The sequence below is a fragment of the Dipodomys merriami genome, unplaced genomic scaffold (genome assembly GCF_024711535.1).
Source record: "Dipodomys merriami isolate MVZ:Mamm:240054 unplaced genomic scaffold, mDipMer1.0.p SCAF_202, whole genome shotgun sequence".
Taxonomy (NCBI): domain Eukaryota; kingdom Metazoa; phylum Chordata; class Mammalia; order Rodentia; family Heteromyidae; genus Dipodomys; species Dipodomys merriami.
In genome coordinates this window covers 502,737-517,348 of record NW_027203405.1, presented here as the reverse complement: position 1 = coordinate 517,348, position 14,612 = coordinate 502,737, and the positions used below count along the sequence as shown (strand labels likewise).

Sequence of the window (14,612 nt, the reverse complement as noted above, 5' to 3'; positions counted from 1 at the left end):
AACACATATTCACACACCCATCTCACACACGTACAAACTACTGCCCATAAATACACACACTCACACGTCCACATGCCCACCGCACCCATACTGCACCCAGAGCCTCTGTAAGAGGCAATCCTTCCTGAGCCTTCCTGATTCCTAGAGCTTTACAAAGACCACTACAAGCTCACAGCACTTCTCCTCCTGCCTCAACTATCACTCAACAAATGATTATTGATCACCTCCAACCTACCAGCCGCTCCCTGAGCTGCCAGGGACCAGCAGTGAACAGGAAGTCTTGTTCTCTGTGGAACACTCAACTTCTTACACAGAACAAGTACATGACTCGTATTAAGGTGTGGTGTGATGACAGACATCAGAGCCAGGGCAGGGTGCAGTGACAGAGCGAGCGATAAGGGCAGGTGGGCAGGAACAGCACACTACCCAGGAGAGAAGGTATCTCCTAGGAAACCCCAGGAAAAGACAGTGCAGTCTCCCCCCCATTTTCCCCCTCAGCTTCTGCACAGCCTGCCTCCTCCACCCCACCCCCCATGCTCCCCTCTCCTGCCCTAGCTAACTCTATTCTGTTTCAGATAAAGGCTCAGATTTCTCCTCCAAAGGCCATTCTCCATCCGGTGCCCACCCATCTCTGGTGGCAGCTTTAATCCAGAAGCCCCAAGTTGCTTAGCTTAGCACTGATTGATGTGAATGATTTAGTCTATAAATGTGGCTCTGCAGAGATGACTTATTTATATGGAACCAAGATGTTCCTGGTAGCACCACTTCCCCCATAAACACCAGATTAATTCCTGTGCCAGGTCTGATGTACCTGGGCCCCCAGCCTGAAGGATACTGCACACTTCAAGGGAGCACTCACTCACGCTTTGAAGTGAAGTCCTCCCGCTGCCTCTTCCTCACCAGACTGGGTTGATCTCCTCAACTCCAAGCAAGATCACAGCTGGGCAAGGGGGACTCACACCTATAATCCTAGCTACTCAAGAGGCTGAGATATGAGGATCACAATTCAAAGCCAGCCCAGGCAAGGAAGTTTGTAAGACTCTTTTTATCACCCTCCAATTAACTACCAAAAAGTCAAAAGTAGAACTGTGGCTCAAGTGGTAGAACACCAGCCTTGAGTAAAAGAGCTAAGGGGCCCAGGCTCTGCGTTGAAGTCCCAGTGCCAGCACAGCAAGCAAACACACACACGCACGCACACACACACACACACACACACACACACACACACACACACACACACACCACACACACACACACACACCTGTGCAGGAAAAAAATCATACTGGATGAAAGCCTCCCTCGGGACTCTCCAGAAGTCTGGGATCTACCGGCCTGGGTGGCTAAAGCGACTTCTACCACACTACCCAGCAGAATGCACTCAGCTCCAGATCCGGAAGGAGTGATGCACAGGAGGGTTTTAGGTCTCCTGGGCAACAGGCCTCCCATCTGAAGTTTAAGTCCCTATCTGACATTTTAGCCACCACCTGATTTCACCAAGTCCTATTTTCTGATTCAACTTGCACACCCACCTTACCCACACTCACAATTCTCAGACTTGTGGCAGCAGACCCCATTATACTCTCACTGTTTTTCCTTTTTGGTAGTACTGGGATTTGAAGTCTGGGCCTGCCCTTGCTGTGCAGGTGCTCTTCCTCCTGAGCCATGTCCCCAGTGCTTTTAGTAATTGCTTATTATTTTGTGGACAGCACAGCCCACTTTTGCTGGAGCTGGCATCTGACCCAGGAATCCCACCTCCCCCACACACACAGCGGGGAACACAGCCACACATCACCATGCCCAGCCCCCCCCACACACACACACACAGTGGGGAATACAGCCACACATCACCATGCCCAGCCCCACAGTCTTCTTAAAGATTCTTTAAAACCCCAAAAAAGCTTTTTTAATGAGTTTCATTTGTCAACATTTTCTCTATTATGGAGTAAAAACAAAAAATATATTTGTAAATTACTAAGTAATCATAAACATCATATACTCAAATATTTCTATGAAAAATAAGCATTTTCAAAAGTTGCTAGTGAGCTATGCTGCCTCATGTTCTTGCAAATCTTTTCACTATCTGACAAGAGAAGACAGACTCTAAAAAGGACTTCTCCATTCAAGCTGTTGGCATTAAGTTGCTTTGGTTGAAGTTAGGCAACAAGTCTGGCCTCAGAAAGATACATAGTTGAAAAGAACAAGAGTGTCAAAATATAATTGATATTATACCTAAGAGGTAGTTTCTGAAAGTTTTGTTGCAATCTATTTGAACAGAAAATAGAACATCTATCAATGTGAAAGTATTACCGATGAACATGAAAATCCACTAGTCTAACTTTGAATGGATCCTTTGCCCAGGATGAATGTCACATTTTTTTGTACTGATCATCTGGAGATGCATTGCATTGACAGTGGTCAAATGCTCATGTTCCTGGGGCTGGGAAGGTGGCTCAGTGGTAGAGTGCTTGCCTTGCATGCATGAGGCCCTGGGTCCAATTCCTGAGCACTACATAGGCACAAAAAGCCAGAAGTGGCACTGTGGCTCAAGTGGCGGAGCACTAGCCTTGAGCTGAAGAGCTGAGGGACAGTGCCCAGGCCCAGAGTTCTGGCCCCATGACTAGCAAAAAAATAAATAAAATAAATTTTAAAAGTTCATGTTCCTTAACATGTCCTGTCCTTATCAGAACAGTCTTTAAGAATGGGGGAGGTACTGGGAGCTGGGAGCTCACACTTGTAATCCTAGCTACTCAGGAAACTAAGATCAGAGAACCGGAGTTCAAAACCAGCCTGGGCAGAAAGTCCATGAGACTAAACTCCAAATAACCACCAGAAAACGAAGTGCTCAAAGTGGCAGAGGGTTAGCCTTGAGTTTTTGAAAAAGCTCAGAAACAGTACCCAGGCCCTGAGTTCAAGCCCCAAAACTGACCAAAAAAGAAGGAGGAGGAGAAGGAGGAGGAGGAAGAAGAGGAGGAGGAGGAAAATTGGGGTTCCTGCCTAGCTCACAGGGGTTTTCCAAAACTCTAATTTTCAGATGAAAACTCAAATTTCTCATTGGCAATAAATACTGTCAGTTGTTTTCCTTAAAGTAACAGCTCACTTGATGTCTGCTTCCATATTGGGTAGTTCATAGCTGTAATCCTAACTATTCAGGAAGCTAAGATCTGAGGATCAAGGTTCAAAGCCAGCCTGGCAGACACATCAGTGATACTCTTATCTCCAATAACCAACAAAAAGCTGGAAGTAGGGGCTGGAAAGGTGGTTCCATGGTAGAGTGCTTGCCTTGCATGCATGAGGCCCTCGGTTCAATTCCTCAGCACCATATAAGCAGAAAAAGCCAGAAGTGGTGCTGTGGCTCAAGTGGTAGAGTGCTATCCTTGAGCTGAAGAGCTGAGGGACAGCACCCAGGCCCAGAGTTCAGGCCCCATGACCAGACTCAAAAAAAGGCTGAAAGTGAAGGCATGGCTTAGGTAGTAGAGTGTTAGCTGTGAACAAATGCCAAATCAGAGTGTGACACCCTGAGTTCAAGCCCTAGTACCAGCACCACAAATGTATGTAATGAAGTAAACATGGTGTGTGTGTGCATGCATGTGCATGTGAGTGTGTGTGTGTGTGTGTGTGTGTGTGTGAACTACCGAGCCGCATACCCGAGGGTGGGCATGGAAGCAGCAGGCGGCCCAGCTAGCAGCCCAGGTTTTCCCTCCTGATGGCCTCAGGACTCACATGCAATAGACGGTCACTACAAAAACTACTGGAAAGGCAGGGGCTGAGATTTAGTAAAATAACCTGTTTCCATTGCCGGATAAGCCAATCTCAAGGAAAACTGGGTTTTCTTAATGGTCGTGGAGGACAAAGATGGACCAGAGCTACTATGGCAGTTCATCACCACAGTCGGAACTCAGGCTACACCCCACCACCACCACCACCACTCCACCACCGCACAGCTGTACCATGTAATGTGATTCGTTCACATGACTCACATGACCTTGAAACCTGAGAAAACCTGGGAGTGCTAGGAACACAGGGTGCACCATGAGCACACGAGGACCTGGGGAGCACCACAGCACATGAGCACACGAGGACCTGGGGAGCACCACAGCACTGTGAGCACACGAGGACCTGGGGAGCACCACAGCACTGTGAGCACACGAGGACCTGGGGAGCACCACAGCACATGAGCACACGAGGACCTGGGGAGCACCACAGCACTGTGAGCACACGAGGACCTGGGGAGCACCACAGCACATGAGCACACGAGGACCTGGGGAGCACCACAGCACATGAGCACACGAGGACCTGGGGAGCACCACAGCACATGAGCACATGAGGACCTGGGGAGCACCACAGCACTGTGAGCACACGAGGACCTGGGGAGCACCACAGCACTGTGAGCACACGAGGACCTGGGGAGCACCACAGCACATGAGCACACGAGGACCTGGGGAGCACCACAGCACTGTGAGCACACGAGGACCTGGGGAGCACCACAGCACATGAGCACACGAGGATCTGGGGAGCACCACAGCACTGTGAGCACACGAGGACCTGGGGAGCACCACAGCACTGTGAGCACACGAGGACCTGGGGAGCACCACAGCACTGTGAGCACATGAGGACCTGGGGAGCACCACAGCACTGTGAGCACACGAGGACCTGGGGAGCACCACAGCACATGAGCACACGAGGACCTGGGGAGCACCACAGCACATGAGCACACGAGGACCTGGGGAGCACCACAGCACTGTGAGCACACGAGGACCTGGGGAGCACCACAGCACATGAGCACACGAGGACCTGGGGAGCACCACAGCACTGTGAGCACACGAGGACCTGGGGAGCACCACAGCACATGAGCACACGAGGACCTGGGGAGCACCACTGCACACGAGGACCTGGGGAGCACGAGGAGCACACGAGGTGGAGCAGCACCCTGGCTCTTTTCCCTCTTCAGCTTCATCTGCATCAGTATCACACCACCACCCAAGCTGTCCATTTGTTCTAGACCTGTAACTTGTCAATACGTTTTACTAGAGACATTACAGTACCATTTCCTTCTGGGTTGGGTTTGATTTGGTTTTTGTGCTGAGCATGGGGCTTGAACTCAGAGCCTGAGCTTTTGTGTTCAAAGCTAGTGCTCTACCACTTCAGCCATAGCTCTATATCTGGCTTCACATCTGGTGGTTAATTGGAGGTAAGAATTTCACAGGTTGGGCTGGGAAGGTGGCTCAGTGGTAGAGCGCTTGCCTTGCATGCATGAGGTCCTGGGTTTGATTCTTCAGCACCATATAAGCACAAAAGAAAAAAACCGGAAGTGGTGCTGTGGCTCAAGTGGTAGAGTGCTAGCCTTGAGCTGAAGAGCTGAAGGACAGGCCCAGAATTCAGACCCCACAACCAACCAAAAACAAAAAACAAAAAACAAACTCAGTTTCTTCATCAATAACATCAGGGCAATGACTCCTAAATTAATTTTTTTTGGGGGGGGCAGTCCAGTCATGGGGCCTGAACTCTGGGCCTGGGCACTGTCCCTCAGCTCTTCAGCTCAAGGCTAGTGCTCTACCACTTGAGCCACAGCGCCACTTCTGGCTTTTTTCTTTTTGCTTATGTGGTGATGAGGAATTGAACCCAGGGCCTCATACATGCAAGGCAAGCGCTCTACCACTGAGCCACCTTCCCAGACCTAAATTAATTTTTTATAATTTAACATATCTACTCGGCTTCCTCCGTGGCTTATTCAAAGTATGGCTGCAAAGGAATGCAGCATAGCCCACCCAGATTCTGGTTTAGGAGCTAGGCCTCCTCCTGTACAGTGATGTCTCCTGCATATGTAAAGACAGCACATCTGCTAAGGGTCCTGCACACATGTCCATGTAACATCTCTGTCAATGGCAGACGACGTGACTCTCAATAGTCCTACACATAAACAGACACACATATGGTCAATAGTTACTTTCAGAGCATTAACTCCCAGACTCCCCTGGTTTCATTCCATAAATTCCAGGCAAAAGGTCCACCTAAGAGGGGTTCCTCCCATCTGTCCACTTCCCCACAGTGAACTCTGAAACAACAACAAAGTATCACAGTAAAACACAAATGGAGGAGATATATACATATCTGCTTAGCCACTGACTATAAATTTTCAACTGTAATTAATGTGCATATCTAGTTATTTGAAAATGACAAGGCGGCCGGGCGCCAGTAGCTCATGCCTGTCATCCTAGCTACTCAGGAGGCTGAGATCTGAGGATTGCAGTTCAAAGCCAGCCCAGGCAGGTAAATCCATAAGACACTAGAAAACCAGAAGTGTACTGCGACTCAAGTGGTAGAGTACTTGCCTTGAGCTGAAGAGCTGAAGGACAGCACCCAGGCCCAGAGTTCAAGCTCCATGAACGACAAAAAAATTCAGGCCTGATGCTTGCTACTTGCCTGTAATTTTAGTCAAAATAGAGAAATATTTATATACATATATCATTCAGCATACATATTAGAATTAACCAAACAACAAACTAACTTAACAACAACAATATTAAACTTCCGGTAACTTTTAAATAAAATGTGATAAAAGTGGCATCTGAAAACCAGGACTGACTTCAAACAAACACTGTAGGAAGCCCAATGAAACAATGAAAGACACAGGAGCTTCTTGGAGCTCCTGTCAATCAACCTTGGCTAACATCTCAATCTTAGGAATCTGCACCAAGGCCACTAGATAAGACACCAGAAGGTAACCATTAATACACACACAACATCAAAGGGTACTGAATTCGCATCACTCCTAGGAAGTCAGAATTGAGCCTGCGCTCGAGGAATGAGCAACCCCCGGGAGGGAGCCCTGGCTCTTCTTACAGTACAACCAGGACCACAGGTGCTGCTCTGCACAGAGGCTGTCAGGAATCTGCACTTGGCACTTGCGGCTCGACGGAGCAGGTTGGCCGGGACACCTCGATGCCTTGCCATGGCCAGGGTTAGACGGCTGCCTGCCAGCGCTGTGACAGAGCAAAAGGTACACATGGGCAACTCGGGCCAAAAACTGCCCCGCTGGTGGGTTTGTCTCCCCTGCCTTGTTGGTCACTTTGTGTTTTACAATATCTGAATTAGATCCAAGATTTCAAAACTACTAAGATTCACACTTAAGAATAACCCTGGGCCGGGCGCTGGTGGCTCACACCTGTAATCCTAGCTACTCAGGAGGCTCAGATCTGAGGATCGCGGTTCAAAGCCAGCCCGGGCAGAAAAGACCGTGAGACTCCTATCTCCAATAAACCACCAGAAAACCGGAAGTGGTGCTGTAGCTCAAGTGGTAGAGTGCTCACCTTGAGCTGAAGAGCTGAGGGACAGCACCCAGGTCCAGAGTTCAAGCCTCACAACCGACCAAAAAAAAAAAAGAATAACCCTGGGCCGAGAAGGTTGCTCAGTGGTAGAGTGTTTGCCTCGCATGCATGAAGCCCTGGGTTCCATTCCTCAGTACCACAGACACAGAAAAAGCTGGAAGTGGCACTGTTGCTCAAGTGGTAGAGTGCTAGTCTTGAGCAAAAGAAGCTCAGGGACAGTGCCTGGACCCTGAGTTCAAGCCCCAGGACTGGCAAAAAAATAAATAACCCTGGCTGCTCAAGAAAAAAGGAAGAGTTGACCAACACCCAGTTGCCTCCTTTAGTTGGGGTGCATATAATCCAGAGCCCCACTTCCATCCTCCAGAAAATTTACTCAACACTGAGTCATGTGTCTCCTGCCTCTGAACATGTGCCATTAGTTGTGCTAAATCTGGCCTGTTCATTCATGTACCTTCCAACATTCAGCACCATTTGAACTTGTGACCTTTGTCCTAGTACAGTGTATTGAAAAGGTCCCCTTGTGGTCTACCAGAGGAAAACGTCTACAGGACTCTAAGATACCAGTCTCATAAAGTCAGCTAAAAATGTTAGCTGCTGAAATGTTAGCAGCTGAGTTCTTTCTTCACTGAACAACTTGATATGGTCAGAGAGCAAACTTTCTCCCCTAACGTTTTCTAAGCAGCGATCACAGTAGCTAACTACTAAGATTCTTTTTCTTAAAAACCTGAGCAGAGCTTATTAATGAGTGTTGGTCACTTGTAAACTAATGCTTAAAAGATCAAAAATATATCCATTAGCTGAGTGCCAGTGGCTCACGCCTGTAATACTAGCTACTCAGTAGGCTGAGATCTGAGGATCACAGTTCAAAGCCAGCCCAGGCAGGAAATTCCGTGACACTTATATCTCCAACAAACCACCAGAAAACTGGAAGTGGCACTGTGGCTCAAGTGGTAGAGTACCAGCCTTGAGCTGAAGAGCTGAGGGACAGCACTCAGGCCCAGAGTTCAAGCCCCACAACCGACCCAAAAAAAAAAAAAAAAATATATATATATATATAGTTAAAGCACAGGTTTAGAGTAGAAGAATACATATTTTTAAGTCCTCCAAAAATTTTTTTTAAAGATTAGACAAAGTTGCATTTTCAGGGTGCTCACCTTGCATGCACAAGGCCCTGGGTTCAATACCTCAGCACCACATAAGCAGAAAAAGCGGAAGTGGTGCTGTGGCTCAAGTGGTAGAGCCCTAGCCTTGAGCTGAAGAGGTGAAGGACAGTGCCCAGACCCAGAGTTCAGGCCCCACGAACAACCAAAAAAAAAAAAGTTGCCTTTTTAAAAAATATATACACAGCAACCACAAAAGGTCTTAACTATGTAATGGTACTACAGAAGTCCTTAAGACAAGCTTTATATGCCCTATTTCAACAACCAATTTTATTCCTTAAACTTCCTTTTGGAAGAAACAAATTTCCTTGGATCTTTTAAAAGTAACACTGATTATTACTAGTAACAGGCTAGAATTACCTTAAGTGTTTAATGTTATATATGAAAAGCAATAGCCTTTTATAAGCAAATCACATATTGTAATACCAACTTCTTTTCTTTCTTTTTTTCTGGTCCATCATGAGGCTTGAACTCAGGACCTGGCACTGTCCCTGTACTCTTTTGCTAAAGGCTAGTGGCTTTATCAGTGTAAGCCACAACACCACTTCCAATTTTCTGGTGGTTAATTGGAGATAAGGCTCACAAACTTTGTTGCCCAAGCTGTCTTTGAACCTTGATCCTCAGATCTGCCTCCTGAGTAGCTAAGATTACAGTTGGGCCACCAGCACAGGCCCAACTCCTTTTTTTTTTTTTTTTTTTTGGTCAGTCATGGGGCTTGAACTCTGGGCCTGGACGCTGTCCCTCAACTCTTCAGCTCAAGGCTAGCGCTCTACCACTTGAGCCACAGCACCACTTCCCGTTTTCTAGTGGTTTTTACTGGAGATAAGAGTCTCACGTACTTTCCTGCCCGGGCTGGCTTTGAACCTCGATCCTCAGATCTCAGCCTCCTGAGTAGCTAGGATTACAGGAGTGAGCCACCAGCGCCCGGCATAACTTCTCCTTTTTACACTACTGAAATGTTCACACAAATGAAGGAAGCCTAGAAGAAGAAAATAATCACAAAAAGACAAACTAGCTGCGTGCTGGTGGTGGCTCATGCCTAAAATCCTAGCTACTTAGAAAGTTGAGATCTGAGGATCACAGTTTGAAGCCAGCCTGACAGAAAAGTTCCCATGTCCATTAACCACTCAAAAACCAGAAATGGCACTGTGGCTCAAGGTCATAGAGCACTAGCTTTGAGCAAAAAAGACCTCCAGGACAGCACCCTGGCCCTGAGTTCAAGCCACACAACCAGAAGAAAAAAAGACAAAAGTGTGTATAAGTAAGGTATAGTACTATCCTTTTGATTTGAAGACCCAGAACAGATGATGATTAATGAAGGACATAGCAACAAGAAACCACATATAAGACTTCTAGACAGTTGGGTGTCCATGGCGCATGCCTAGCTACTCAGGAAGCTGAGATCTGAGGATCACGGTTCAAAGCCAGCCCAGGCAGGCAACTCCTTGAGACTCTCATCTCCAATAAACCACTAATAAAACGGAAGTGGTGCTGTGGCTCAAGTAGTAGCATGCTTGCCTTGAGCTGAAGAGCGCAGGAAAAGCACCCAGACCCAGAGTTCAAGCCCCACGACCAACCCAAAAAAAAAAAAGAAAGAAAGAAAGAAAGAAAGAAAGAAAGAAAGAAAGAAAGAAAGAAAGAAAGAAAAAGGACTTCTACAAAGATTGTTTTAAAAACTAAGATGAAATTCAATTTTTATGGCGCTGGTGGCTCACGCCTGTAATCCTAGCTACTCAGGAGGCTGAGATCTGAGGATCGCGGTTCAAAGCCAGCCCGGGCAGAAGAGACCGTGAGACTCCTATCTCCAATAAACCACCAGAAAACCGGAAGTGGCGCTGTAGCTCAAATGGTAGTGCACCAGCCTTGAGCTGAAGAGCTGAGGGACAGCGCCCAGGCCCAGAGTTCAAGCCCCATGACCGACCAAAAAAAAAAAAAAAACTTTGCATTAGTGGGGCTGGGAAGGTGGCTCAGTGGTAGAGCGCTTGCCTTGCATGCATGAGGCCCTGGGTTCGATTCCTCAGCACTCAGCCAGAAGTGACGCTGTGGCTCATGTGGTAGAGCGCTAGCCTTGAGCTGAAGAGCTGAGGGACAGCACCCAGGCCCAGAGTTCAGGCCCCACGACAGGACCCAAAAAAAAAAAAAAAAAAAAAAAAAAAAAACTTTGCATTAGTCTGGCACTAGGTGAACACTTTCCAGTGATCCTACTTCCTACTACACTATATCCAACTTAGGCACTTTGCCAGTCTGGGTATTTTGGAGGGGGGTGGGTGAGCTAGAATAATCACAAAAGTTGACTAGCCACATGGATGTATTATTCCCCAAGTTGTCTTTCCTCGAGTGCTAATTAGCACTAAGCATATCAAACACCATGTACGTATTAGCAATGCCATATTTTCAAATTTGCTTACTTTTCACAGTCCGAATCAAAACTTCATTTGAGTTAACACTACCTGGACAGTAATGACTAAACCAAAGGGCCTTTTTTAGTTTCCGGACCGAAACGGGAATCAGAAGTAGCTCCTCGTAGCTGACATGTAACACGTGGACGGGAAATAACACCAGCACTTTCCCAAAGATTCTTCTAACTCCGAACTTTCTTAGGTGGAACACCCACCAAGTCTTTGGGGTGCTGTGAAAATCCACTTACCCGGTCCTTCATCCTCCAGCTCTGAGCTAAGGACTTGGAGCCTTCAATTTTCTCACAGTGCCTCTTTTTCATAAAAGCCAAAGGCAGATTCCAGTCGGTGAGGTCGGCCTCGTCGTCCTCCCCGAGTCCCAGCGGGGGCGACTGCAGCAGTTCGGACTCCATCTGGGGGGGAGGGGGAGGGGGAGTCCTTGGCAGCAAGCGCTCGAGAACCTCCAGCCTTGAAAATTAGTGTGCACCAGAACGGGCCTGGTGAAGTGAGACGCAGAAAGACAGGCGGGGGACGGCGGGCTCGGAAAGGAAATCGGGGAGCGGGGGGTGGAGAACGGTCCTTATTCGGTCCAAAAAAAATCAACGAAGCTGAGATCCTCAACTCCGCGCGGGAAGTCGGAGGCGAGGCCGGGAGGGCCGGCGGGGAGGGCGGGCGGGCGGGCGGGCGCGGAGCCCCGCACAGACCCCAAGTCACGGGCTGCTCTCGAGGCGATCCGGACCCCGCGAGGGTCAAAGGCGGCCGAGGCCTCTGCGCGCCGGGCGGGACCGAGGCCGGGCAGGCCGCCCGCTCTGACCGCGGGCCGCCCGCTGTCGCCCGAGCACCGGCAGGCCGCCCGCTCCGGAGCCGGCGCGCCGGCGGCGCCCACGGCGCTGCGGCCTCGGGGTCGGGCTCGCGGCGTCAGCCCCGCGGGTCCCACGCCCGCCGGAGCGGCGGCATCCAGCGCCACGGCCGGCCCATGGCGCCCGCCCGCGGCCGGCGCCTCAGCCCCGGGCCCGTGCGGCCGGCCCGCTGCGGGCCCTCAGCCGCGTGGCTCTTCCCGCCCGGGGAGGACCTCGGAGCGGCGGGCGGCACCGGCCCGCGGAGAACACCGGTAACGTGCGCTCGGGCGCGGCGGGGAGTTTTGCCCTCTGGTTGGGAGCGACGGTGAAACTCCTCTCATCAGCACGTCAAGGAGGACGCCATATTGCCGAGACCCAGCATGCACCGCGTCTACGGAGCGGTCAACGAGCCAAACTTCCTCGAGCGTGCTTGCCGCGCTTGCGAGGATGCCGCAAAGGAAGAGGCCCGCCCCCGTTACCCGGGTAACCGCGGTCCGGCTCTGCATTCGTTTGTTTCTATTGGAGATGCCTGCGAGGGAAGTCAGTCCCACCGTCTCAACTGTGTCCATTCATTATTTCAAGAAAGCTTTGTGTTATTACCAACAGAACTACATGCTTCTAAATTAGAGAAAAAGAACACTTTGTTTCTTCTAGACTTTAAAAAGGCAATAAAAGCTCCTGAAAGAACCATTGATGAAATACAAAAAACTGGGGGGGGGGGGGGCTGACACATTGTATCCTTCACAGGGTCAATCAAAATTGTATCTTTAATTTTCCCATAGAAAATCAAGTGAAAAATAATTTCACCGAATACGATTTTTTTATTGTTGTTCCACACATGTTATTTCCTGAACCACTTATTCTCGTTTTGATAAAGGTACATGTGCAAAGAATTGAAGCTGTAGATTCCCAGGCATGAAGGCAAGCCTCCTACATTACTTTCTTTCTCAATTCAGTAGATTTTGTTTGCTGATTGTACTGGCAGAACTCGATTGGTGCACTTGGGAACATCCACAGTAGGCTCCATGCAGCCTGGGTCTTGGATAAACAGGTTATCTGGAGACACCATACCTGTTAGGTAGAATCCACGCCTGCCAAGAGGCCCATCTCCTCTCTGCCTTTCCATTTTGCTATCAACCATGCCTGGATTGGCATCTTGGCTGTTCCTCTTCTATTTCCATGATTTGTCAACCCCCTGATTAGCTCAGTCTTAGTTTCCTAAATCATAAAACTTAAATACTACAGGGCTGGGAAGGTGGCTCAGTGGTAGAGAGCTTGCCTTGCATGCATGAAGCCCTGGGTTCGATTCCTCAGCACCACATAAGCAAAAAGAAAAAAGCCGGAAGTGGCACTATGGCTCAAGTGGTAGAGCGCTAGCCTTGAGCTGAAGAGCTGAAGGACAGCGCCCAGGCCCAGAGTTCAGGCCCCATGACCGGACCAAAAAAAAAAAAAACTTAGATACTACTACCCACCTGGAGAGATGGGATTAACTCTGGAAGATGCCCAGTGTGTAGTGAGTACCATTGGCCACATGGTTCCATATATACCTGTGATCACTGCCAGGGTCTATGGCTAGAGTGCAGTCTAGCAACCATGTGCCCTAGTTATCCAAATCTATTTCTTAGAGTGGCTTCTAGGATTGGACAAATGTGGCAGTCCGTATCAAAATCCTGGCAGTGTTTGTGTTTGTTTCAGCCTCAGAGCAAGTGCTGAATCCCAGAGCCTTCCCACCCAGCTCTGCGGCATTCATTTACCCAGCTCTACAGCATTCGTTTGGTTATTACACCACTGAAACTTGGGGCAATGCACCAAAACACAGGAGAGTCAGTTGCCTTCCCCCACTTTCTGCTTTCTGATGGCAAAGAGAATGTCCCCACATTCACCAGCAGTGTCTTCAGGGCGGCAGATGCTCAGAGAGGCAGCTTTGTCGCCCTGTAGTGCCCATCGCCCAGCCGCAGGTGCCGCCAGCACTGGCAAGGGCCCTCCCTGCCTGCAGGCTTCAAGGAACTGCTCTCCAGCTGCTTTTGCAAGGAGTCACAGCAACGGAGAAGCGGTGATGTTGAACCTTTCTGTTGGACTGGCTCTGTGCCCTGAAAAACCCATTTCCTGTGTTTCCTCACCTATCAAGGGTGTGACCCTGGGAAATCCACTTACCTCTTCTAACTTTGTAAGTGTCAATAGTGAGCCCACTGAAGTCCAAACCCTAGTCAGAACCACTTGGAAAATTGTTGCAAAATAAAGATGTCCAGCCTCTACCCCAAACTCCCTGAATCAGGGGGAGAAGAAGACAGGGATAGCGTATGTATATTTCACAGATGGTAGCATAAGGCCAGTCAGACAAGGGACAATAGTCCCCCAAAGTCTACTCCAGTGATTCAGCTCTGCTTCCATGATGGGGCCCCCATAACTGCTTCCACCCAATGAATGATTCCTTAAGCAATTGTCTGTCCTTCTGCCTAAAACAGTACAACAAGTTTCACTCTCCCTCAGACCTGCACAAAAAACCACCCTTCACTGCTTCACAGGTGTGACTCAGAACCTAGAGGCCACAGCTGGCAGACAGCCACAAAGCCTCTCTCCACACCTGCGACAGGAGGCTCTCGCCAGGGCCAATTCCTAAGGCTAGTTCACATTCCAAACTCAGTGATTCATGCTATCGCAGCTGATGAAAATGGGATCTCAAGCCAGGCGTGCACCCAAGCAGGAAGCAAGACCCCATCTCAAAATAACCAATGGGCTTTAAGTAAATAAATGAATAAAGAAAGAAAGACTAGAGACTCACCTAGCTGCCTAGCAAGTAAGACTCTGAGTTCAAAACCCAGAACCATATTTGTTGTTATTGTTGTTGCTTGGGGGGGGGGGTCTGGTAGTGAGGCCTGAACTCTGGGCCTG

General features: G+C 49.0%; 1 protein-coding gene and 1 non-coding gene across 3 annotated transcripts in view; one reads left to right on the top strand and one right to left on the bottom strand.

Moving 5' to 3' along the window:
• The window catches only part of Rptor (regulatory associated protein of MTOR complex 1), a 287,902-nt gene extending 276,128 nt beyond the window's left edge, over positions 1–11,774 (bottom strand). Inside the window, exon 1 of one of the 2 annotated variants that reach the window (XM_070031607.1) lies at positions 11,133–11,774. In XM_070031607.1, coding sequence (XP_069887708.1) covers positions 11,133–11,294 — 162 coding nt within the window. In that variant the 5' untranslated portion in view covers positions 11,295–11,774. The remainder of the gene's footprint in view (positions 1–11,132) is intronic. The other variant, XM_070031605.1, reaches the window with a different exon arrangement.
• On the top strand, positions 10,438–10,516 carry Trnaa-ugc (transfer RNA alanine (anticodon UGC)). Its single transcript has one exon. It is a non-coding gene; the product is annotated as a tRNA-Ala (tRNA).
• Positions 11,775–14,612: the final 2,838 nt, after the last annotated feature.